This window comes from Sycon ciliatum, chromosome 3, assembly GCF_964019385.1.
Source record: "Sycon ciliatum chromosome 3, ocSycCili1.1, whole genome shotgun sequence".
NCBI lineage: Eukaryota > Metazoa > Porifera > Calcarea > Leucosolenida > Sycettidae > Sycon > Sycon ciliatum.
The window spans coordinates 1,957,748-1,984,025 of NC_088645.1; the positions used below are offsets into that span (position 1 = coordinate 1,957,748).

At 49.8% G+C, this 26,278-nt stretch overlaps 1 protein-coding gene across 2 annotated transcripts in view; it reads right to left on the reverse strand.

Moving 5' to 3' along the window:
- The window catches only part of LOC135811208 (tripartite motif-containing protein 2-like), a 360,779-nt gene that overhangs the window by 277,657 nt on the left and 56,844 nt on the right, over window positions 1-26,278 (reverse strand). For both annotated transcript variants that reach the window (XM_065324401.1, XM_065324400.1), the window contains one exon: window positions 7,277-7,432. In XM_065324401.1, the coding sequence (XP_065180473.1) occupies window positions 7,277-7,432 (156 nt within the window). The remainder of the gene's footprint in view (window positions 1-7,276; window positions 7,433-26,278) is intronic.

Sequence of the window (26,278 nt, forward strand, 5' to 3'; positions counted from 1 at the left end):
CAAGTGTGGTTAAGAAGCGGGCATTCTCAAGATTCGCAATTGCGTCTCGCGGGGTGCGCATGGGGTGCGTTGGTCGTTGAACCTGTGAATTGAGCTTAGTCAAGTCAATTGTGAGGCGCTTTTCAGCAGTGTTCTTTTTGTCAGCCAGCACGATTGGGTTGCACCAATCACAAGTGTCGCTCACTGGTTCGATGACTCTTTCCTTCACCATCTGATCAAGCTGTTCCTTGACCTGATCACGGTAAGCAAACGGAATCGCTCGAGCTCCGTTAACTCTGCATGGTGTGGTGCCGTCGTTGAGCTTGATAACCATCGGCGGACCTTTCATGGTTGGTACCGCACCTTCGCTAAACACATCAGAATATTCTCTCGGATCAGTTCGACTTCACTCCGCTCCTCGGAGTTGGGCATTTAGCCGGGAGCAGGACGCAACAGAGATAGCGCAGTTCTTGGCAAGTCTGCCGGAAGTATTCCGAGTTTCTTCAGACTCTGCCTCGATAGCAGCGGTCGCTGCAGCTGTCGTTAATGGTTGGATCAGTCGGTTCGGTGCACCTGAACAGCTTCATTCAGATCAAGGGGCTCAATTCGAATCTCGGCTATTTGCGGATATCTGCCGTCTCCTTGGTATCCGGAAGACGCAAACCACGCCGTATCATCCTTCTGGCGATGGTCTGGTGGAGCGCGTCAACCGCCCTCTTCTAGGTCTGCTGCGTGCCCACATTACTCCAACCAGTACGGAGTGGGATGCAACGTTCTCTCTCGTCTTGCTGTCGTATCGTGCTGCAGTGCACAAGTCCACTGGATTCAATCCAGCGCGCCTTCTGTATGGTGCGGATGTCCAGTTACCAGCTGATATTGTGTTCAATTTACCTTCGCCACCTTCCACTGATATGCTTACCTATGTCCGTAGTCTCGACACTTCTCTGCGGAATATTCACGTTGAAGCCCGTCATAATGCTGATCTTGCTCATGCGTCTCAGGAACAGTTCTATAACCGTCACGTTCATGGTGAGCCTTATGTTGTCGGTCAGCAAGTATATCTTCATGATCCCGTTATCCGTGCTGGCCAGCACCGTAAATTTCATCGTTTCTGGTCTGGCCGCCATACTATTGTGCGTGTTAATGGTCCGACGTCATACACGTTATTGCTGAAGGGAGTTGAACGTACTGTTCACTTCAATTGCTTGAAGCCAGTTACTTCCTCGTGCCCAGTTTCCTTACCGTCTTCTGTCCATGATCTCCCCAACCCAGTGAGTTTGTCAGCTAATAACTTTGTTCCTGTTGTGCCCCATGACGCCGATGACTCTGTTCCAAGTACGCCTCCATTGTCGCCGCCTGTTGCCCTATCCCCTCTACCTCCTCCTCCAGTTTTAGTGCGTCGATCAGGCCGGATCCGCACTGCTCCTGTGAGATTTGATGACTATGTTTCGTAGTTAGGTCATTGTATATCCGTAATTATTATAAATTTAATTGTTTTTGCCCTGCTTGCCTGTTATTCACGAGGTCGTGAATGGTGAGAGGAGGGGAACTGTGTAGTATAGGCCACTGATTACTTATTATTTCTTACATTTTGTATTTCGTATTTCCTGCTCCTGTCCACGTGACGAATCTCTGGCCTTGTAAGCTGCGCGCATGCCCACGTGTTTCTTGCCTTTCTCTCTCTCCGTCATCATGACAAGTAACATTAGTTTTACTATCGATATGAACAGTTTGAGTGTCTGGTATTACTATTAGGAAAGGGAATCCTACACTTCCAAGCAGTTGATATCAATGTGCTTCTCCGCCAGTGTCCAAAGTCCTGATGCATGGCGATAACCACAGACTGCTCCCCAGCCGACTGTTGATGCTGCATCCGTCTGCATGACCAGGTCTGGAACTGGCAGAGGAATAGAGCGCCCGTTGAACCCCGCCAGGTGCTGAAGCCACCAAGACAAATCCTCCAATGCTGCTTCGGAAAGCCAGAAGAATCGAGAGAGCTGCTGAGGAAATCAGCTCCAGGATGCTGGCAAGGCGTCAAGCCGTACCCTGCCTCTGGGCAATTAAGCTCCGGTAAGTTGTCAACGTGCGATGGACCTTGTCCGTAGGTAGTTCTAATGTCATGGCTATTAAACTGATCTGGAATCCCAGAAATTCCAACACCTGTAATAGCTGAGGTTCTGACTTGCTGAAGTTTACCTGGAAACCTAGGGCCAGCAACAGATGAATGAGATTGGCCGCATGCTGCAACGCCTCTTGAAATGATCTAGCCATGATGAGTATATCGTCCAGGTACACGACCAGACGTACACCCTGTAGTTGGAAACAGGTGATCACCGGTTAAAGGAGCTTGGTGAATTGCCGTGGAGCAGATACCAGGCCAAACAGGACAGGCGCAAATCGGTACTACCGACTCTGCCACAGCACCTAAAGGACGCGACGGAGGGTTTGATGCACTGGCATTGGCATGTATGCGTTGATTAGGTCCACTTTCACCATAAAATCGTTCTTTATCAGTGCCTCCCGCATGGTGGCAATACCTTCCATTATTTAATTGTGGTATTGCTCAAACCGGTTCAATTCCCGCAGTCGGCCACTGGGCGCATCTTACCGTTCTTTTTCGGTACACACAGTGGGCTGAGAAAGCCAGGTGTGCCAGGGGCACCTTTTCACGGGCATTGTTCTCTTGCAGTGCCTCCACTTCCTCTGTCACCACTGCTGTCAAATCTTAGGACATCTTCCTGGGGAGTGGCTTCCACCACTGGACTGGTTCCTGGCAAAACCTTCGCAAAACCTTCGCACATATTGCGTGACTTCTGAGTCTTCGGTCAGCTGACGCCAGCGTCTGATCTGACCACCAATTAGGCCGCTCGGACGTCCCTGGACCTCCGAGGCGGCCAACCTCCAGTCCAAACCCCACTTGGGTAACTGGGTGCATCCACACTGCAGTTATGGTGGTAGTGCCTGCAAGCACACTTGAAGGCAACGTATTAGGCGCTGTTTGGCTCAGGAGGGCCTTGCTTGTTGTCGGGCTGTTGGTGTGACCGGGGTTGACACTGCGGCTTCTTGGAGTAATGTGGACGGTGAGGGACATGGCTTGCGGAGGTCCACCCATTGCTGCGGGCTCGTCTCCCTTAAAAAACGGCACAGGGGAAGCTTCCGAAGGCTTGCGGCATTTGGTGTTGCTATTCCTCTGGTCTTGTTGAAAGCTTGGCGGCCGTCTGTCTTTTCCAGCCACATGGCCATGACTTGCAGGCAGCGTATGACGTACATCGGCCCAGGCCTTGCCCGGTTCCGCTCACTTAGTTATCTGCTCGTTCTGGGCAGAGCCAAATATTGACTAACCAGGGTTAGCAAGATCTGCTGGGGCTAGGATAGAGAGCTTGCAGTGGATCTTAGATAAACAGATGGAACGTCGTTTTATGGTGAGTGCCTGTTTAGCATCTACCGGGAGACGCAGTGCCGCCGTAGCGGCCTCCTGGATCTCAGGGCCGGCGGAACCGGTCAGGCTGGTCCGGCCATGGCCGGACCACTTTCCCAACTGGATGGTCCATGTGATTCGTGCAAAACCGGTGTAAAAAATCCAGAGGTACATGACTCGACTGTGCTGCCGACGTGTGATGTGCTTCGAAGTGGCTCAGGACTACGTGACAAGCAGACTGCATCACGACCTCATGAGCTCACCTTCCACCAAAGAAGTACCACCAGTCACTCCTATTGAAATGCACGCACTAGGCAACATTGGAAGCGAGCGAAAACATCGCACAAGACAGAAGAGTCTTGATCGAAAGAGACTCCTCTTTCGATCGAGGGAGTCGATCGTATCGCATACATGGAGAAGTCGACACGAGATCATAGTTACTAAAATCTTTATAGATCGCTTTTTTACCTATTCCTTACAGACAGTATTCAATCTCTTGGATGTTACCATCACCGGCACTGTATGGTTTTAATATTATGGAAAAAAGTAGTTTTGTGTTCTTTTACTATAATTTTCTGCATTTTCTGGAGCATCACTAGATGCCCAAATTCGCCCTATTTCGCGTAAATTTTCAATATTTCTCCCGGGGGACATCCCCCGACCCCCCTCAAGGGTTGGCTGGACCACTCCCAAACTCCTTCCTCCCGCCCTGGATCATCTGCTGACCTTGCTCACCGAAGTCAGGGTTTTGCTTGTACCTCAAGAATGAAGCACAACGGGATCCACCACATTCAACAACTTCGGCTGCGTCAGGTACTGAGGCCTATCCGGCCGAGCCTCTGAACGAGGTGGCTTCCTGTCAGCAGAATATACCATGCGGGCGACTTGCGCATCCGAAGCCAGGACTAATGCAGCGGGAGTGTCCGGGTGAGGGTAGCAGCCGGAAAATGCCTGCCCGGATTTGCGTCGGACTTCTGAGGGGAGACATGACTTGGGAAGCTTGGCAGTTTCGTACAAAACATATCGGGTAAACCCTTTCTCCTCCTCATCCCCGTCATCCGCTGGCCAGTCAGTATTGGGACCCACGCACTCAGACACCAGACTATGTGTGCTACCAGACTGAGAGTCCAAATCATCAGTTGCCACACCAGATAGCGTCGTACAAGCGGCAGGTGGCTTGATTGTGCCAGACCTGCTGGATCTTCAGGATCACACAGGTTTCAGGGAAGAGGTTGTAGCCTAGGCGGCTCTCTCGAGGTGGAACGAGCACCAAGTGGCTTCAGGGTGGGATTATTTACCAGGTCGCCATCAACGAAACCGCCACGCGTATGCTCAAGACCGGCTCTAGAAGCATGAGCGGGCAGAGTAGACCTCGCCAAAGAGGACTCAACCAATTGTGAAGCAACTGGGATCAGGAGTGGATCAGTTTCCGGGGTACATGTACCATCCACGATCCGCGAGTCATGCTCTTGCCTAGAGTTGAACTCCAAATCTCACACCCGCATCGACTATTGCGGCATTCCAAAGAAGCCAAACGCCTCTCGAGTGGGCGCACGGCTTGGCCCAGAGCCCGCTGGACTAGTGCAAAGAAAAAAAGATGAAGAAGAAGCTAAAGTTTCCGTGTTTGAGCTGATTGATCACGTGTGGGGCAGTTTTCTTTTACGAAATTTTTTCCAGCAAAGGAAAACCCGATTTCGGGCTGGTATACACTGTTATATCGAATCCCAAAGCTCCGATATGCAAATAGAATATGGGGATCCAAGAGATCGTTTTGTAGCGTAAAGCGTATTCCCGTAGGTGAGCATATCCCCGTATGTTACTGTATTCCTGTACGTTAGCATATCCCCGTACTGTATCCCCATACGTTAGCGTATCCCCGTACATTAGCATACGGAGTCTGCCTTTGCATAAAAGCTGCTGCTCACGATTCTTTTATTGCCAGTTAGTTAATTTAGTTGCCAGTCAGTTAATTCTATTGCCAGTTAATTTCATTGTCAGTTATAGTTACATTTCAATTTCCAGTTACAGTGTGTTCACTGAGACCCGTGTGCATTTGCCTCCGAGAGAGACTGCGGCCCGATACAAATTGGTGGCAGCGGTGAATTCTTTTTGTTTCATTCTATACATAACTTTGTTACTTTACACGTTCTCCGATCCGATGGCTCAACCAAATGTACCTGCTGTGGTACCTGTCGCTGCGCCCGCTGCAGCACCAGCTCCGCCCGCTCCTGCCCAACCACCGAGAGGGGCGTACCATGTGCAGCCCGAAAAATACAAAGGTCGCCTGCAGGACAACTTCGCGTCCTGGCTGATGCATTTCGACCAGGTCGCCGCGGTAAACAACTGGAACAACGTTCAAGAGACGCAGTTCCTGGGCCTCACACTGGAAGGCGAGGCCTAGCTGTATTACCAATCACTCCCAGCGGCTACTAAGAACGGAGGCCACCAACAGCTAGTCCAGGCGCTGCAAGCTCGGTTTGATCCACCGCAGCGCGTCGACCTCTATCGCGCAACGTTTCAAGCTCGTCGCAAGGCCAAAGACGAACAGCTGGGTACTTTCTGTGAGGCGGTGCGCTCCCTGGCCCGGCAAGCTTACCCCCAGATGGCCGCGGGGGACCTCGACAGCCTAACAAAAGACCAGTTTATCTCCGGGCTTGACTCACGGGGCATGCGGGTCCGCGTTCGGGAGCTAAACCCGCAAACGACAGACGGGGCCCTCCAGGCCGCGCTCCATCACCAGGCAATCCTAGCTGCCGAACTGCCCGCCGCGGAACCTGTGCCGATCCCTGCCTTTGCTGTTTCCTAGCCACTCGACACGGTGACAGACCAACTGAAAGCTGTGTTAGACCGTCTGGCTACGTTGGAGGCCAGTCTGCCAGGACCAATTCGTCGGTCCTGACCTGACCAACTACCACAGCCCCCGCAGACGCAAGGCCGCACACCTGTCACTTGCTGGTCATGTGGCCGACAGGGTCACATAAGCCGAGAATGCCGTGCCCGTCGTCCTGCGCAGGCGGGAAATTACCGGCGGCAGTACTAAGTACCTCGGACGCTAGCCCTGCCGCATCCTGCTCTTCCGGGACCTACGTAAGCACTGTGTTTATATGCCTTGCTGTCTTGCTCCTTGCCCACCCTGGTACGCTCACGATTTTAACTGTTTTGCTCACTGTGCTGTACCGCCACCGCCTCCATGATGTACGTGCTTTTCTCCCCGACCTCTCCCCATTACACTTTTTTTCGTCGAGTTTGTCCCGACGCGACCATGCATGCCGCCAGTTTCTTCTAAATAACAGCCAGTTGTTGGTGTCCAGCTATCACCGAGTATTAGAATCACGAGGACGTGATTGTATTTGAGAGGGGAGGTGTAGCGTATAGCGTATTCCCGTAGGTTAGCATATCCCCTTATGTTACTGTATTCCCGTACGTTAGCATATCCCCGTACTGTATCCCCATACGTTAGCGTATCCCCGTACATTAGCGTACGGAGTCTGCCTTTGCATAAAAGCTGCTGCTCACGATTCTTTTATTGCCAGTTAGTTAATTTAGTTGCCAGTCAGTTAATTCCATTGCCAGTTAATTTCATTGTCAGTTATAGTTACATTTCAATTTCCCGTTACAGTGTGTTCACTGAGACCCGTGTGCATTTGCCTCCGAGAGAGACTGCGGCCCGCTACAGTTTCACACCTTCCTATGGTATGATGGCTTTTAGGAGAGGAGAAACTATCATAAGGAAATGTGGGTTGATAACACTATCTACCAGACCAATGACTTCCTGTAGAGTAATACTGCAGATGCAGTTTACATGTCTTGCTATACATCAAGAAGATGATGTAAATTGTGTATTGAGATAGATGTGGGTGCTGGTTTCTATAAACTAACCTTCACCCGATGATTGTGGTGATCAGCAATAAAGACCTTTCCATCGTTGCTGATTGTGATACCTTGTGGACTAGAGAACTGCACCCTGCCATTACCCTTGCTACCAAATGATGTAGAGGTATCACGAATAGACCTATAGTGATTTTGTGTTGCAACCTGTAGATACACAGTAGAGACCATATTGATAAGTTAACAATCCTGACCGGGTGAAAATCACACTAGCTTGTTGGGCAATCAGTATTCATCATACAATCTGTTCACATAACGGGAGAAAAAATAATAATGAATGTTGAATATGTTATCCATGTGGTCTTTATAACATACAGTGCTATGCGCACGGTGTTTGATTACGTATTGTCTTAACAAGGAACACATATCAAGAAACGGTGTAGGAATTCACTGCCCGGGAAAAAAAACACTTCAAAAAGCTGTGCGCTGTAAATCAGGCTGAGTAGTATTGGTCAATTCTTCAGCTTTGCACTTTTCATTGCTATCAGGCTGAGCCCCATTCCCCCAGTGCTGTATTGATGAAGCCACAAAGGACAGAACCGGTGTGTGTGTTCGTTTTTGTGTTTGTGTGTGTGTGTGTTTGTGTGTGTGTGTGTGTGTGCGTGTGTGTGTGTGCGTGCGCGCATGCGTGCGTGCGCGAGTGCGTGTGTGTGTGTGTGTTTGTGGTGCCACATAGTTCGGTTGGTGGGTACACTTATGCCTGATTGTGTTGGGTGTGTTGCCAAAGGGCTCGGCTGCTTGAAGTTGTAATGTTGTACCTGCCACCTTTGTTGGTTCCAGGGTTCATTTACTTTCTATTTTAAGTATACATACCTGTTAACCTAGAGTTTTGTATACTTTTGGGGATTTCAGGGTGATTTCCCCGAAGTTTTAGGGATTTCAGGGGCTGTCGGCCGTTGCGCGGTTCAATAGCCAATTGAGTCATTTTTCCAAGATTCCTTTTGGGTCCCTCTCCCCTCTCCCGGGGAGACCCACGTGACCAGTTTTGGCAGTGACAACAAGTACAAGTACAAGTGTGTGTGTATGTGTGTATGCATGTGTGTTTGTGTGAGGGGGGGGGGGGCTCGGTGGTGAAATTACGGCCTCCGGAAACATAAAATTCATGACTTTTTCACGTGACTTTTCTGTGAGCAACTCTGCTCGACGAAAGTGTATTATTGGAAGGGAAACACTCCAACACACTCAATGGACATGTATTCAAAAATCTGCAAGACCGATTGATGGGAATAGAGTGTCAGTCTAAGTTGCCATTGGTCGATTCATCACCGCTGGAACCAACCAAAGTAGCAGGTCGATCTACGTGTTCTCGCATGTCACAGTGCAGCTTGTTGAATTCTTTATTCTCACGATGGCACCATCGCCAATAAGAGATAAATTGATGAGAAGGTGAGATTGTGGGTTAAACAGTTGGAAAGTGATTTACATCACTTTGAACTTTACAAGTATGGGAGAGGGTGAGCGCTGCAGGAGCAGATTGAGTTAATCAGCAGTGAGCAGATTTCTTGTTTGAAAGCAGGTCGGGAGGAGACGTCACGAATGCTAGCAGGGAGGGCATTGTAGTATTCTAGGGACTTGTACAGTGGGGAGTCTTTACAGCGATCGGTTCTGGAGGGTGGGAGGTGCCAAGTGCGTGCGTGTCGAAGGCTGTACTGGGCGGTAACTTGAGCGGGGGTGTTGAGCAAGCGTATGTGTTGTGGGGCATATCGGTATTTTATGGAGTGAGCAAGAAGGGTGAGCTTCACTTTGCGGCGAGAGAACATTGTCGGCCATTTGAGCCGATGGAGCAGTGTTGAATGATCCAGAGGAGTGTAGAGGGGGAGACGGAGGCAGATTCTGGTCGCCTTGCGCTGGATTCGCTCAAGACGGTCAAGGGCTGCGATTGAGAGCGGGGTGACAGCAATGCATGCATATTCAATTATGGGCAGGATATACGTTTTGTAAATGAGAGAGAGTGATTTAGTGTGTAGAGTTGATTTGAGCCTAAAGAGAATATTAAAAGATTTTACAGCTTTCTTTAGCACAAAGTCAAGGTGGGCTGACCATCTTAGGTCGTGCTGAAAGATGATGCCGAGGTGACGATGTTGTGTTACTGTTTCTAGTAGGGTTTGGCCAAGTTTTATTTCGGGTAGTCGTGGTGGGGGGCGGTTAGCATGGTAGAACGGGAGAATGACGGTTTTCGTTTTATTGACTAGCAGGTGCCAGCGCTCTAGCCATTCTGCTGCGGCATCGACGCTTCTTTGTAGCGCAGCCTCACACTCAATGTAGCTGCCTGCAATGGCAATCAGTGCGGTGTCGTCCGCGAACTGGCTACACGAGGTAGCATTTTCACAGGCAGTGGGCAGGTCAATGGTGTACGCCAGGAACAGAAGTGGTCCCAGGACCGAGCCCTGGGGCACTCCCGCTGGTATTAGTATGAAGGCGGATGTTGTGCCTTCAACCTGCACCCGCTGTCTGCGTCCTGTCAAGTAGGCTTCGAGCCAATTGTGAGCCTTGCCGTCAACACCGTAGTGGCTCAGCTTTTTCAGCAAGCCTTGATGCCATACCCGATCAAAGGCTTTACTGAGATCGAAGAAACACGTCACAACATGCTTCCCCGCATCCCTAGCTGTGGTTATCTGGTGGACGATCCGTGCGAGTTGCAGTTCGGTCCCGTCTTGTTTCCTGAAGCCGGATTGGTTGGAGGGTAAGTGCGGTGCTATGTGATTGTACAGACGAGAGTGGACTATTTTTTCTTGTGTTTTTGATATTATACTGAGCAGGGAGATGGGTCGGTAGTTGGTAGGATGGGAGGGGTTTCCCGACTTGGGGATGGGTGTAATAGTTGCGTCTTTCCAATCCTGTGGTATTTCTCCGGTTCTGAAGGACCGATTGTAGAGACTAGTGAGAGATGGGGAGATTTCCTTTGCAGTTTCTTTCAGGAGCCGAGTTGGGATGTTGTCAAAGCCTGGGCTCTTGCCAGTGTCTAGACTGCTTAGAAGCTTCTCGACCTCTTCCACTGTTGCTGCGATTGTATTTAGAGTATGACTGATGTCAGGGGTAGTGTTGATGTCTGGTGTAGTACAGGTGGTCTTGTCGATGGACTGTTGGCTTTGGGAGATAAAGAACTTGTTGAGGGCTGTTGCCTTCTCCATAGCCGTGGCTGCAGTGGAGTTGGCTGTCGATAGTGTGGGAATTGTTTGCTTAGGCGGGTTCTTCAGGTGCTTCAGTAGACGGTGGAGGTTTGTACCCGTTGACGTTGTTTGCTGGACAAAATCGGACTTAGCCTGTCGCAAAAGAGCGGTTACTCGGTTACGCTGGGCTGTGTACAGTTTCCAATCTGAGTCTAGTTGGGTCGCCTTGTAGGTGCGGAACTGTTTGTGCTTTGTTTTGATCTGGCTGAGGAGATCCTTCGTCATCCAGGGACGAGTGGGCGTAGAATTTTCGCGGGACTTGCTTCTGGTCACTTGGCAGTGGTGCACGGCTAGTTTCAGTATCTGGTCTCTCCAGAAGTTCCAGAATGAGGTTTCTGGCTGAGGGTCAGTGGGATGTGGATCGTACTGCAGATTGCAGGTAGCAAGAGCTTCACGCAGGGACGCAATGCATTCCTCGTTCCACAACCAGTATGTGCTGGAGGTGCTTTGCTGTGAAGTACTGCTCTCATTTTTATTATTATCGGTATTATTGTTTCTGTGGGTGGTGTGCTGCTGGGGTTGTAGGTTGCATTGTATGACAACATGATCAGAGGCACCAATAGGGGGCAGGCTTGTGATGGTGATGTTATGGCGGCTGAGGCTAGAGATGGCCAGGTCCAGGCACGATGTAGGTGTGTGTTGGCGTAGGTGGGTGGCAAAGGAGACGTGTTGTGTGAGGCCACGAGTCTCGCTCAGCCAATGCAGGTCCTCACCTAAGGCATCAGTGGTGTCGCTGGGGTGCCACAAGCAGTTCTTGGCGTTGAAGTCGCCAAGGAGAAGTATCTCATCCTGGGGTCTTTCAACTAGCTTTATGGCTCTCTCCAGTTCCATCACGAACTCTGCCGGGTCGGACCGCGGGGGACGGTAGATGTTCCCTACCACAAGGGAGGTTAGGCCGATTGTTATACTAATCCAAATACATTCCGCTTGAGTCATGGGAATGGTAATTGTCTCGTGTTGGCAGCTGTGTGGTATGTATGTGGCAACTCCTCCACCAAAGGTGTCCCGGTCCGCTCTTATGAGTTTGTAGCCGTTGATGGCGTACATCCCGTCGCTGTCCGATGGATCCGCCCAGGTTTCCTGGATGGCGATTATTGACGGTTGTTGCAACTCTGCCACGTGGCTAAGCTCGTCCATCTTGTTGAACAGACACCTGACGTTCGAGCTGATGAAATTCGCGACTTCCATTTTTTATTTATTTATTTTTGTAATTTGTTTCGTTTTTTTTGGTATTTCCGCAATTGAAAGTATTGTTCTCACTGATATTGTGTGGAGGACAGCGCTAGGATTGAGTATCCTGTGACACCAGTGCCAGTGGGCTCAAGCGTGAGCCCTGTGCTGGGGCAAGGGGTTGGCTTAGGCCAGGGTCGATGTTGTTGATCTCTGCGTCTGCGACGTCTGGTGCAGAGTTTCCATTCTTCCTCCGCTGCATTGAGCTTCTGCAGGAGTTGTTCGGCGCGAAACCATGTTTCGGCTATTGAGAGCGTGAATGCCTCGTGTTGAGATCAGCGTTTGAACTTCTGCTACCTTCCGCCGAACACTACACACATTCAGAAATCCCACACTGAGTGACTCGGTCGGGGAGGTAGGTGGTGCTGTGGGTGTTACATTATAGTTATAGTTCTGCATTTTTTTTCTTTTTCTTTTCAAGCCACGATTAGACTCTGGCAAGCGGACTAAATCGTGAGCCTGGAGCTAGATTTGTTGGTTTCCGGGAATCCTTCTTCTTCACCCCAGTTGCCAACTCTGGTGAGGACTCAGTCCTGGCATTCCTGCCTCGACGTTCAGGCGTGAACCAAGTGTGGATCGCTTCGGTGTTGATGTTTGATGCCACTTCTGATAAGAGTCGCTCTGTCCGTTCTAGATCTCGCTCTGCAGGAATGTCTACTTCGACGTCCGTGAGGGGAGTTCTGGGGTGTGCTGTCATGCTTGACAGCGATCCCTGTGCGGACGACATGTCTGGCTTAGTATCTGTCAGGTTTTTCAACGCTGAAGCATCCTCAGTAGTCCCCTCATCGACTTTCGTAGTTTTCAAATTCAAATCCGTTTCGAACACTTCAGTGCTGACTGCGGGTTCTCCAACATTTGACCCCACAGGAGTTGCACTCGTACTACATCCAGTACTCGAGAGAGTACTCGGGCTGGTGCTGGGCCTGCTGGCAGTGCTGCTGCTGGAGCGTGCCGAGTCTGGCGACTCGTTTTGGACTCCGGTCTGTACGGTAAGTTCACCAGGTTGCACTCCGACAGTTGCAGTTGCGCTTGTTCTGGTGTGCGCGGTTTGCTTGGCGTATGTCGTTCCTGTGGCGAGTTTGCAATCTGCAGCGATGTGTCCCGGTTGGGAGCATTTACGACAGGTTGCAGGCTGGCCATCGTAGCGTACACGAAACAAGTTGTTCGTAGATGTTTTCACATACGACGGAATCTGCATGTTGGGGCGAAGAGAGAATGTGGCGAAGCGGATACCAGTGGCAATGGCGAGCCCTGACTTCGTCTTGACAAATCCATGGCGAAGAGGCCCAACGGCCGATCCAAAGACACCAAGGCTTTCGATAATAACGTCGTCTTGGACCCAGATGGGCACATCGTGGATTTGGATTTCCACGGAATCAGGCACCAGTTGAGTGACGCGCACTTCCACTGACTTGAGATGGAAACCGTTTCGGCAAAGTCGTGTCAGAGTGTCTCGGGAATGAAACGTGGCCTTGCAGCTCAAGTTACTAGTCAGCTGCACGGATATCAAGTCGGTGTAGCCATGTTCAATCAGGGCCTCAGCAACTTCGAGGGTTTTCGTGTGCAGTGGAACGTGGAAAGTACCCGTGTTCCTCTTTAGAACTTTCGGAGAGACCGAATTCCAACTGCGATTTTCACCGGACGTGGGCATTTTGGAACGCTCAAACTATCTACTACCTAATTTTAAACTATCCAGTCCCTACCCTGCTCCAGACCGGCCTGCTGCCGGCTGGCTCCTACAAAACCTGCGAAAAACTACGGAGCTCGAAAAAAGCTAACTGCCCTGTAGCTATAGTTCCTAGTTGTTTGTTGTTGTTGTTGTTTCTGTATTTTACTTCACCATATGAACAGGCAAGACTGCCTTCTCACCGGGGCTATTGGCCCACGGCTCTCACAATAATTATGATGAAAATGTTTAAAATGTGTATGAAGAAGAAAGGAACGGAAAAGAAGATGAAATGAAAGGAAAGAAAACATAAGTTATTAATTTTATGAAGGGGAGGGGGTAGGAAATGGGTATTATCATAGTTAAGGAGAGAACTTTGATATCAAATATTCTTGTTCTATAGACTTTTTAGTACGGGTATTCCAAGAGAGTCATGCATGGGCAAGGCAGGATTTGGACTAGGATAGAGGACAAGAACATAATTGATGAGCATCTGTTCAGGCAAAATCTGTGAAGAAGACATAGTAGGCACAACATCGGAGAGCTAGTTGAGGACGGAGATAAGGGCATAGCCAGACAGCAATGCTTGAAACGTGTGGCGTGCGTCGCAAGCGCGAATATCAGCAGTGAGAGAGTTCCATGTGGTACTGCCAACAAAGGCGATAGAGCTACGGCCTGAGGGACCAGGTAGGAACGGGACTCTGAGCAGCTGGCTGAACTGACCACGCATGACACAACTTCTGTCCACATCCGTGGCAATGAGGGAGTAGTAGGATGTGAACAGTGAGCTGGCTCTGCCATGAAGGCAGCGGAAGACGAAGAGAAGCAGACGTTGCACGAACAACTGGTGGAGCTGAGGCAATGATAGTCTGACAAACAGGAGAGCAATGGGGGTCGTTCTGTGAAGTTGGAAGATGGCTCGTATGCCAGACTTAACAATGCGTGTCAGTCGATGTAGCAGCAGTTTGGATAGAGCGGGACAGAAACAGTTGGAGGCATAGCAGAGAACAGACTGCATCATACTCATGCACCAGGCCCGGCGGGCATTTCTCCGCGTCCCAGATCGTCTTCGCTGTTACTAGTACTTCAAAGTATATGGTTTACACATGTGCCTTCCCTAGCATCCCTCTATGTAAGTAACGCTCTTTCTTTTTTCTTCTTCATTTTCTCTCTTTGATTTGCATTTTTGTTCTCGGTCCGTGGTTGGTTTCACCTTCACTTCTTTTTTATTGGCTATTTTCATTATGTGACATGAAGTGCAAACAGTAAATAAATAAATAAAAATCTAGGGGGAGACCGTGGTGACGCTGGTACTCATCGCCTCTGCTCTCGAGGGTGCCCCGGAACGACGACGCGTACAGGAAAAGCCAAACTTTTTGCATGTTATCTGCATTGTAGTCGTACCATCACTTCACAACTGCAACTTGTATGCGACCAAGGAGACATCGGAGTGGAGGCTGCTGAACAGAGCAAGATCTTCCACGTTGAATACGCGGTAGCGGGCGACGACTTCGATTTTTCACTTTTTAGCTTTGCTGTGCTGAGCGAAGTGAGTCACTTCTTTGCGTTATGAAGTTTTGACATCTTGCTGTCCTGTTCGCACTTTGGCTGGTGTTTTCGGGGATCACGCAGATTCCAAAAAAGCTAGCTACTATCCCTGTCATACTATTCTTGCTCCTCAGTACTTTTGCCCTTCTCTTTCTCATTGTGAACCAAACACTGTAAACGACGAGCAGTTAGCCCAGTTCTTTTGTTGCTTGGCAATGTGCCTGTAGGACAAAATGCAAAACATCGTCACTCCCATTGCTTTACAGCACGACATCCTTGCCTTGCGATGACTGTCGTCTTTCAATAATGTGAGTCATGCCTTCCTATGGTTCCAATAATGTCATCTGTCTGTCTTTCATGCCGAGAGAGCCACACAGAGCAACAGAACAGGAGCGAAAATTAGTCAAAAAAAGTCGGAGAAAGTACCAACATGGTTGTCATTAAAATTCTGAAATTGGTCCACCTAGCGCAACCTTAGTCTCGTCTTGACGTTTCCTTCATTCTCCTGGGTTTTTACCAATAACCAGTGCATGCCGAAGTAGGTGGTGTTATGTGTGTGCAGCAAAATATCGAAAAAAAAGACCAACAAGTAGGAATTCATTGGTCAGAAAAAAATACGTCAAATAGTTGTGGCGTGTAAACCACTTTGAGTAGTAGCGTACTCGAGCGATAAGTGCACTATTTTTTAATGTCCACCACAGATGGGGCGCTATTCAAGATAGGGCACTATTCAAGAGAGGCCAATATGTTAAAAGCAAAGAAAGCAACGAAACAGAGCCTAAAGTTTACTGCAACCAATCAAAAAAAAAGGGCAGCAAGAACTGTGATTTTGATTCTGACATGGACAAAAGCAGTATCAAAGGATCACCAAACTTGCACATGAGCTTGCTTCCAAGCCGGCAGGGTGGGGAGGGTGGGGGAGGGGGGGGGGCATTATACAAGAGACGGGTTTCTTTTTTCACTGGCTCTTAGAGACTAGTGCAAATTCGCGATAGGGCTCTAATCGCGAGAGCACGATAGTGGTCAATTCTTCAGCCTTGCAAGCTGTTGCATGCTGCAATCCCAGCACAACTTAGTACGGCTTCTGTTGTAGTATCGCTATCATCGTCTCCGGCAATGGGCGTCAAAGATTAAAGTTATGCAGAACTGCGACAACAAGGCACAATCTGACAGTGGTACTGAGACATTCGACGACCAGACACCTAGCTCCAACACATGTACCAAGCACCAGCCAACAACTTTCCAACTTGGACGTCTCAGGTGTGCGAAGTTCCAAATGAATGGAGTTAAAGTGCAGCAAAGATATGCACAAGCTGTGTTGCGAGGTAACAAAGAATGCCGAACATTACAGGATGAGTAATGAGAATAGAAAGACAATTCGACGTACCGATCATACTCCAACTTGAAGACGCAAAGTAACAGACAACCCAACCCGAAGGTATGTAATAATACATGAAGAGGGGAAGCCAAGCGAAGACGATTTCTTGTTTTTACAAATATCACAGCTCACAGGCAAAGACAAAAAATTGCATAGTGGGAGCATAGTGTTGGTGAGGCTTTTTGCCCTCAGCCGACCTGAGGTCTTGACGTCATGGGAATTGTGACAAACATGCAGAAAAGTTCCTAAATCACTTCACGTTGGTGCAAATATAATGGGCAAGTTACTAACTTGAAGTTAGGGTTGGTTCGAGTATTGCCGGTGCGCAGCAGTGGGCCTCTTGCAACCCGCTCCCGGCGCATTGTATATGAACTAGTGCAGTCGTAACAAAATCATATGGTAAATAATCGCAAGGCAAAGGCGGTAAAGTCGGGCAGTGCTCAACTCTTGCGATTTGCTCCGGCATTGATCAAGTGCAATTTTGACCAAAAGTGGTTTGTGAACCGTTCGCGCCGGGGACCGTCGGTGCCGGGAGCCAGATTTTGTCAAAATTTCAAACCAAGGCTCGTCCTAATTTTTCCTAAATTGAAGGTGAAGATGAGATTTGCCATTCTTGTAGTCGCTTCAAGATTGCATAGCAAGTCAGCATACCAACCCGTCCTTCACGGTTGCTCTGCTTGTCAGTTGTGCAACTTATGAGACAAAATATAATTGAAAATAATAAAAAATGTGAAGGATACATTGGCAAGTTCTTGTAACATCATCAACGTTTGCATGCATAATTTCGACAACATCTCTTACTAGACTGCAATATAAGGTGTAGAAGTAATTTCATAATCTCCAGTAAAAGGTAGCACCGAGTGACCATCACTAAAAGCCCTTGAGCTACTGAAGAAACAGGGAATTCAAGCTTCAGTTGACTAACCGTGGTACCATTTGGGCGCATTCTGTACTACTTTGTAGTAGATTCGGTACTCGAACCGTATGCCGGACGGATCGGGAGCTGGCTCACCGCCCGGTCGGCGCCAATTTGGCTGATATGAACCAACCCTTAGGTAAAATTTTAAAAAGATATTCCACAGATGTACGTTTCTCCGTATTGCTGGTGACGGCTGAACAGGTGTGCTTGTCTTAAAAAGTATCGTGACCTTAGGAAGGCTGTTGGTCATATTTTCAGCATTTCGGCTCCTCCTCTTATACATCAATAATTTTTTCCTTCATCCGTTAAGGCAAACTGTCGTTGCATTTTTTGTGTTCTTGTCATGATATTTCGGTTGGCATTAGACATTAATATGTCTGTAATCTATCTCCTACACATTGATCTTACAGGCATTTGAACCTCCGAGAGCATGGAGTCCTTTCGAAAAAATCGGTGAAGCATAACCGTTTCTGGACAGGATATCACCAGAACAAAACTCCCATCCAGGCGCATGACACCAAAGTGTGAAAATGAGAAGCAGTTTGAAAGGCCGTGTGGCTTGAAGAAGTGCCCAGAAGCCGGCCAGCCACTGCTGTACCAGCACAATGGTGCAGGTCCGCACACAGCCAAAATCAACACGCGTGGATTTGTTGGGCAGGGGAAATCAAAAGCGTTCGACATTAAGGTTTTTGTTCAGCCAGCGGAAAGTCCCGATCTCAATGTCGACGAATTGGTGTTCTTCCACAGCCTGTAGACAGACGTGTATGTATGGCTTCTTCCATGTCATTCTGGAGAGTGACGGAGACCACAACTACCAGCGCCACAGCAAAGGTCGTGAAGCTCACAGTTGGAGCATAGAACTTGGCGATCTCCATGAACAAATCGTGTCTCGGCAATTTGTAAAGGCTGCGGAACAAAAGTTGGCAGCGCTGGAGGTGAAAGTCAGCAGGATGCTGACTCGATGTCATCAGGGAGTGAGCCGTCATCAGATTCTGACGAAGAGTGAGGCTGGACTGCTTTTTAAAATTGAAATGAGCCGGGTGACATCTGCAAATAACTATCTCAGATATGCTGCTTTGTTTTCCACTCTGCAAAGCGTGTTTGCAGCCATAGATCGCTTTGGACCCAACTGGAAAAAATCAAAGAAGTTTTGCTGAACGGAGGAAGTGCTTGTCTTATCTTGTAGTGCTCTGGCTCCTGATCACAATGGTCTTATTCGTTTTTCTCTGCGGTGACTGGAAGTGGGTGAAAACTTGAAATGAAGGTCCTCAAAATTGTCCCGAAGTACCGAGTGACGTCACGCCGGACTTGACCACCACGAGTACATTCGTCGCCAAAAACGAAGTCCAGCCCATAGGCTGGTGATCGTGCCAACTGTCCGATGTACGGTGCACATGTGCCTTCTGAACTCGGACACTGATGTGTACGTTGTACACAATGAGAACGTCCAAAGGGGACAAAACAAACAGAAGTCGACAGCAGTATGTCGCACTGGTACTTCCTTTGCAAAGCTCCAGCTAGTTAGCTCTTAGTTTTTTTCTGATTACGAAGGAGTAGAAGGATGTCTGCTTGCTGTTAGCGTGACACACATACCTCGTACTTGTAAAGGATTTTGTTGTATCGAAGGTGGCGATGCAGCCCACGCGGCTCTGAAATGAAAGACGTCGGAGCTTGTCATCTCCGTCTTCACCAACTAGGGGTGTCAACGGGTAGCAGGGTACCTGTGCTACCGGTAATCAGAGCGGGTATTCAGGTTCCAGTTTGTTCCTGAGAACCCGATCGGGTAGTGGGAGTACGTTGTTTTTGCAACGGTGCATGTGAGAAGCATGGCTATGTGCTTAGTGTAAACTTTCTATGTAGCACAAGTGCACACTCACAGTACAAACGATGTCAAAAATACCCCATAGGGTACCCGTGCTACCCGAATGGAAATACCAGAACTCGTTGCCCGACCAAACCCCTACCCGTTGCAGCCCTATCAGCAACATCGACAGATGAATTGCCTCCACAAAGCTACATTGCGTTCCTTGGAGGCTCAGGTTGTTGGGTTTATCGCCTGCCGTAGGTGTACTGTTTTCTGCATACGCACTCATCATCGTGTTGTTCCTCACCTGAAAAGTTCAAAACATCGACGTACTTTCGTGCTCACAAAATAATACTAGATCATCTAGGAAGAAGTCAAATTTGAACACTCGGCTCCTTTTTCATTTTGATTTGGCTGCTGCACTTGGGTGTTTGGCATTCTTCTTCAGTACAACGTATCCATATGGCCATCTGGGTTGGATCACGGAGTTCAAAAGGCACACGTGCACTGTACATCATGGTACATTGGAACAGCTGGCTCGATCGACCAGCACATAGGCTTGACTTCGTTTTTGACGACGAATGTGGAGGTCAAGTCCTGCGCGACATCACTCGGTACTTCGGGACAATTTTGGGCAACTTCCTTTCAGGTATTCACCCACTTCCAGTCATCGCAGGGAAAATGATGAAGTACAACATCGTGATCAGGAGCCAAAATACTACAAGGCAAGGCAAAGAAACATTTTGGTGAATACAAGCCTGATTTTCAAGATGCACTGTTGCCACACAAGTCTGGCTTTAGCATTGCCATACATAGAAATACCTGTCTTATATAGAAGCCTGTCTCATGTAGAAGCCTGCAAAATTCTCCCCAAAAGTCATCTAAGCCCCAGCTTTTATACACCGTCACGCGGATTTACGCATCTATGAGGGACATCTACAGAACCTCTTCTGTAGAGGCGTGCTCCTGCCTCGGCACACACCCAAACCACACAAAGGACCAGCTCGCGACTATCAAGAGAACTCTGTTAGAAAACTCTGGCTCCAAGCCGCAATTGCTTGAAGCCTTTCACCGAACTCGTAAGCACTACAGCCTACTATAGCCAACTCCCTACTGCAGTGAAAACGTCTAGCTTATAACACTTGCATGCCAAGAACTCCATCAGCAGGCTCGAAAGAAGGTGAAGACAAAGCCTGTGACTTTAAAGTGTGATCCCTAACGAAAGTCACAGCTACATGTAACACGAAACGAGGATGCATGTCAGTGACATGTGCGACCTCCTGAACATTCTCCCCTTCCCGATATGTTGAAAAGTAACATCGAAAAGCATATCGCAACTCAACAAGCAAATTTCCAATGCGACAAAGGCATTATTCCGAAAAGCTGTTGAAGTAATACAGCAAATGTGAACACATTCAAGAAATAGTGAATCAAACTTTCCTTGAAATCAGTTTCACCAACGCCTCCGGCTGGTTGTTGTCACCTAGCCAATGTGACACCAGGGGCTTTAGCACAAGCCAAGCGGAAATAGTCGCGTGATAGGGCGTGTCTTCTCCTTGCCGCCCACAAGCACCTTAGCCACTCGTACATGTCCATCTGGACCAGGAAAGACTGCCGTGATTCTTCCCAACGGCCTGACACCGCACTTCCTGTTTCTGGTACAGGATGTCCCTCGATGTCCAGTGCCAAGGCACCTATAGCAGAGGCCTTTCTTCTTTGCTGTTTCTCACCGCCTGCTGGGCGACTCGCTCTTGAAGATGTCACAACTCCATGTGTGATGAGGCGCATCACATACTGCACACTGGATTTTGGCAGCGCTCTGACCAGAGGCCAGGAATGACGACGCGTGGGCTCCGGAGCTGCCACCGAACGTTGGCCGACTTCTTGCAGGAGCTGGTTTAGTCGGCAGCGCCGCTGCATGATGACCATCCGCAGAACTGACTCTGTGGGCCATCTCCGCTGCTCCAGTAGCAAATTCTGCCTCGAGAGTCACCCATTCCAATAGCGTTGGTACACTGCTGGGTTTCGTGTTGTTGTGACGCCAACGGTTAAGCTGGGTCAGCATGGGCATCGGCAGCTTGTTTTGCAGCTGTCGGAACAGAAGACCATCGCCCAGCTCATAATCCTTGCCTGCATCCGCCATGTTCACTATCAGCACATCAAGCAAATCGGCAAATCTCTGCAGGTCTCCAGGCCGGCCTGTCCGGAGGGCGGGGAACGACTCTATTTCCTCAAATTGGAGGTTTTTCTGCCTCTGCTCGCCACCAAATTTCCTGTCTAAACGGTTTACGGCAGCTTCGTAGGCATGGGCCGAGTAGCCTAGGCTCTCGATGGCGACCAATGCCTCTCCACCTAAATACTGCTTCAGGTGCAGCAGCTTCACCTCCGGACTTGAGCTCGTCTGCCCAACACAAGCCATGAAGGCTGCTCTCCAGGCACGATAGGCTCTCTTGCTGCCTGTGAACGTTGGAATGTGTATGGGTTTCAGCCGCCGGAATATCTTGTCCGATGACTGCTGATGCTGCATTTGCCCTGGTGCTACTGATGGCACCGGTACTGGTGCGGCAGTCGACCTGCTGGTTGCAAACCCATGGCCTGTGGAGCGGGCGGGTTCCACAGACTAGCTGCTGGCACAGTGTGCACGCCAACCACACCACTGGCGCCAGCCCACTGCCGAGACGCAGCTGTAATTACTGGCGACTGAGTAGTGGTGTGACGGGTGTCAACGGATTGCTGGAATAGCGTGGCAGGCGCGGATCCAGGCGACCTGCCGATTGCGCTGAATAGCGTTGCAGGTACGGATGATCCAGGCAGCCTGTCGATTGCGCTGCTTCCGCTGACTGTCTGCTGGGATGCAGGCATCTCTGGCCTCATTCCGTTTGCGCTGTTGGCGCTGGCAATCTGGAGTGCTAACGTTTCAGCCAGTGACACAGGTAGGTTGCTGGTCATGCTGATCGCTCCAACGCTGTTCGCGGTGTGTGCGCTGATCAATCCCCATGGCGCTGTTCCTGCAGAGGTCACAGGCTGTGCGCAGTCCGCGCTGGGCTGAATTTCCGACGCGTGCACAGGCTCGGATCCAGGCGGCCTGCCAATTGCGCTGAATAGCGTTGCAGGCTCGGATCCAGGCGGCCTGCCGGTTGCTCTTAATAGCGTTGCAGGCAAAGGTGCAGACTCTGGATCTGACGCATGTGGTGCGCTGCTCGCGCTCATCTGGGGAACAGCCGCGGACAAAGGCGGACCGCTTGTCGCTCTGTTCACGCTGTCCAAATGCCCGGTGGCGCCAGACTCTAAAGCGGCATCAGCTGGCGCGCAGCTCCCTCCAACCTGCGCCGCAGCCGCGGACAAAGGCGAGCCGCTTGCCGCTCTGCTCGCGCTGACCTGTGTCTTAGACGGAGTGAGCGCTCCGTGGACCAACGGCGTCTCTGGTCGCAACTCATCCGTGCCCATGGTGACTTTCGGTCCGCTTTCGCTGACCGCCTTGTAGTTGTACTTGTCTTCGCTGACTTCAGCAAGACCGTACTCCGTTCCCCGGTGCTGGTCTGCACCTAAGCCTTGCTCTACGCCATGGTAGCCGTAGCCGTACGCTAGTCCACGTGCAGCAGTAGACTCCGAGGCCTCAACTGAACTTCCGCCATGCGCGTGCTCCGGGCTCCAACCCAACTGGGCATAGTGCTTGCGGCAGGTCCGCTGTACCCGTACCCGACCTCCGAAGCTAGTTCGCGTCGAGCCTGGACTGGGTGAGGCCGCTGTGACCGCCCAGGTAGTCAGTTTCCTCCGCGTAACTACGTACCTGCCCACGTACGTCCTCCAAAATGCTCTCGGTTGCGGTGGTGAATTGTTCCTCGAGCAATTCCGCTTCCCGCAGCGTTACTTCCATACGCTTCTCTTCGTTGGTTGAGCTGTACAGGTTCATGATAGCACTGGTGGCGCTGTCATAATGTGAGCTTAGCTCGGCTAGCTCGTCGTTAGCTTGCTCTCCTCGCACTCCACCATTCATGGAGCGCACGAGAAGTGTCCGCCGCACGTTGGTGAAGTATTTTTTAGCCACCATTTTTTCTCTAAGCAGCTTGCTAAGCTTCTCGCGCTTGTTCTCTACTGCCGCTGGTTCATCTCGGTGGTTTGCTTCCTCGGTGCTGGCGGTCCCGTCCTCCGCGGCTTGGCTGTCTTTCTCCTTGTCCTCTTCGACTGGAGACTCCATACCCGCGCTTAGGTGGAACGTTCAGCACTTACGAGGTCGACTCGACTTAATTAACCTTCCTCTGCTACCAATATGTTCTGTAGAGGTGTGCTCCTGCCTCGGCACACACCCAAACCACACAAAGGACCAGCTCGCGACTATCAAGAGAACTCTGTTAGAAAACTCTGGCTCCAAGCCGCAATTGCTTGAAGCCTTTCACCGAACTCATAAGCACTACAGCCTACTATAGCCAACTCCCTACTGCAGTGAAAACGTCTAGCTTATAACACTTGCATGCCAAGAACTCCATCAGCAGGCGCGAAAGAAGGTGAAGACAAAGCCTGTGACTTTAAAGTGTGAACCCTAACGAAAGTCACAGCTACATGTAACACGAAACGAGGATGCATGTCAGTGACATGTGCGACCTCCTGAACAGAACCTGCTGGTAGAGTAGGCGTGTACACGAGTCTCGTCCTGGGCACGTTTTTTCTTCTTTTTTTCAGCTCCAGTAAAGCTGCATTTTTCATTGCAAAGCCGTCCTCGATTGTTGTGTTTGTTGTTCAAACGAATTGGACATTCAATGAAGAAGGCAGCACACATAACAGCCTGATTGGATTTTCTCGTGGCATAGGACGGCCACACGGAGACACTTTGAGATTTTCTCAATATAAAATGCTGTATGTACGATACAGACTTCAATTTGTGCGATATCATTATTGTTCGAGATCTACCACATCGAGCAGAACGGGTTCCAAACACACGCTTACCGATGGCTAGGCTGCCGACCTGACTGGACAAATGATCCCTGGCTTCACCCGACGCCAGAAGTCGGAACCCATGTCCTTTGCCACAACGTCCATCTCCAAAATGAACTCCATCTTCGTCTAAAAAGGCTTGAAATACTCAATATTCAACCAAGATTCGCGGTCTCACGCTTTCTCATATCGAATCATTTGTTGTTGTAGCACTTGCAGGGCAGATCCCCGCCACTACTTCAACAGGGTTTGGCTCCAAAGTATGCCTGGAACAAGCCATATTGAGGTTGCAAACCACCCCTTTCAGCAAGAAATTCGAAATTTCAATGGTGGAAGATATACTATGAAGAGAATTTCAAAAAGTATGGTTCGTGGCGCGATCGTTCAACCTACATCATTCAAACTTTGCAGGATTACCTACATGTTAGGCATGGAACCACCGGGTTTGATGTCATAGCTGGCAGACAGAGTCACACACATAGAACATTCGTGTGCACAGATACTAAATTAGTGGACGTCGGCATCTTCTTCCCGCTGGTCTCAAATGTACTATGACGTGCTATTTCGCCTGGTGCGACTTTACGGTATTTGGGTAAAAGTTGCTTGAGAAGAGCTTGTAGCTTGTAGCTTATTCTTTTCTAAAGTTTGATTACTTTTTCATCACACTGTTATACACTAGCAAGATATCCCTTAAACACTCATACCCAGACAAAAGTTTAGTAAAAATTGTCACGCTTCACGTTAGACTCGGCTTGAATCCGAGTTTTCAACATCAGCAGAAACACCACCACCCTCTAGGATTAAGGTGTATATGCAGAAACACCACCACCTTCTAGGATCCAGGTGTATATGCAGAAACACCACCACCCTCTAGGATCAAGGTGCATATGCAGAAACACCACCACCTTCTAGGATCAAGGTGCATATGCAGGAACTCCACCACCCTCTAGGATCAAGGTGTATATGCAGGAACACCACCACCCTCTAGGATCAAGGTGTATATGCAGGAATACCACCACTCTCTAGGATCAAGGTGTATATGCAGGAACACCACCACCCTCTAGGATCAAGGTGTATATGCAGAAACACCACCACTCTCTAGGATCAAGGTCTATATGCAGGAACACCACCACCCTCTAGGACCAAGGTGTATATGCAGGAACACCACCACTCTCTAGGATCAAGGTGTATATGCAGAAACACCACCACCCTCTAGGATCAAGGTGTATATGCAGAAACACCACCACCCTCTAGGATCAAGGTGTATATGCAGAAACACCACCACCTTCTAGGATCAAGGTGTATATGCAGAAACACCACCACCCTCTAGGATCACGGTGTATATGCAGGAACACCACCACCCTCTAGGATCAAGGTGTATATGCAGAAACACCACCACCCTCTAGGATCAAGGTGTATATGCAGGAACACCACCACCCTCTAGGATCAAGGTGTATATGTAGAAACTCCACCACCCTCTAGGTGGTCTGCCGACCACATCACGCCTAGCATCTTGACTGATGGTAGCACACAGTGATCATGATCATGGATGCTAGCTACGAGCTGCGGTGAGCGATCAGCTTCCGGTACGCCGTCCATCACCTCCGAGCTATTGCTGAGCCACTTGCGGAGGTGGGAGCTGCCCTGCTCAAGGATGTCCTGTACTGTCTGCTGTGTGCGGATGGCTTCTGGTACGGAGACAGCAGAGTGCAGCAGACCATCCACATACATGTCTCGGTCAACGATCTGCAACATGGCTGGGTCATACTTGTCGGCTGTCTCCCGGAACACCACTTGTAGCGCCTTGTACGCCAGGTACGGAGACGCCTTGATGCCGAACACCAACCTCTGGAACTCGTATACGCGTAAGTCCCACACAAAACGATGCTATCGGCGGTCTTGCTCAGCCAGCACGACTTGCAGGAGCATCTCGGTAATGTCCGCCGTGAGCGCTACTTGCTCCCTGCAGAACCGCAGAAGCACTTTCACTAGGTCATTCTGCAGAGCGGGTCCAGCGTACATGCACTCATTGATCGACGTGCCGTTATACTTGGCAGCAGCATCAAAGACGACACGTACCTTCGTGGTGGCCTTGTCGTCTCGCACAATGGCGAAGTGCGGCAGGAACCACTGGTCGTCGCCACCTGCCTCAACCTCTGCTGCCGACACTGCGCGCACATAGCCTGTGTCAATGTGGCTACGTATGACCTTGCCGTGTGCTGCCCTCATCACTGGACGCTTGTCCAGCGATTTCTCTAGCATGCGCAGGCGATGGTCCGCCATGGCGCGATTAGCGGTGACACCAGGCTCGCCGTTGCTGTGGACCCATGGGATTGCCATGGTGAC